This window comes from Eimeria mitis, genomic scaffold (assembly GCF_000499745.2).
Source record: "Eimeria mitis Houghton genomic scaffold, Emh_scaff465, whole genome shotgun sequence".
In the NCBI taxonomy this organism is placed as follows: Eukaryota; Apicomplexa; class Conoidasida; order Eucoccidiorida; family Eimeriidae; genus Eimeria; species Eimeria mitis.
This window is the reverse complement of record NW_013572956.1, coordinates 16,363-16,690: the sequence shown is the minus strand read 5'-3', so window position 1 is coordinate 16,690 and position 328 is coordinate 16,363. Positions and strand designations below refer to the sequence as shown.

Below are 328 nucleotides of genomic sequence, written 5' to 3'. Positions count from 1 at the left end.
TTCCCCTGCTGCAGCAGCGGCCTGGGGCCCTTTCGCCGCAGACGGAGGCCCCCTGCTGCTGCTGCTGCTGAGCCTGTTGCTGCTGCTGCTGCAGTAGAGGAAGCTGCTGCTGCTTCCTCGGCGCTCTGGCGCATAATGCTGCGGGAAATGAGGGCCGCGAGCAGGGGTAGTGGCTGTCGCTGCTCGCATTGCTGCTGCTGCTGCTGCTGCTGCTGCTGCTGCTGCTGCGGCAGCGAGAGACGCAGTGCAGGGGCTGCTGCTGCTCTTGCATGCGAAAAGGCAGCAATGCGCTCGAGGTAAGTGGGGGGGCGATAGGCAGCATCAGGCG

General features: G+C 65.9%; 1 protein-coding gene across 1 annotated transcript in view; it reads right to left on the bottom strand.

Annotated features, from left to right (window-relative positions):
- The window catches only part of EMH_0013220 (uncharacterized protein), a gene marked incomplete at both ends in the record, with an annotated part of 8,489 nt that overhangs the window by 4,573 nt on the left and 3,588 nt on the right, over positions 1–328 (bottom strand). Inside the window, one exon of the mRNA XM_013499771.1 lies at positions 3–328. Within this exon, the coding sequence (XP_013355225.1) occupies positions 3–328 (326 nt within the window). The remainder of the gene's footprint in view (positions 1–2) is intronic.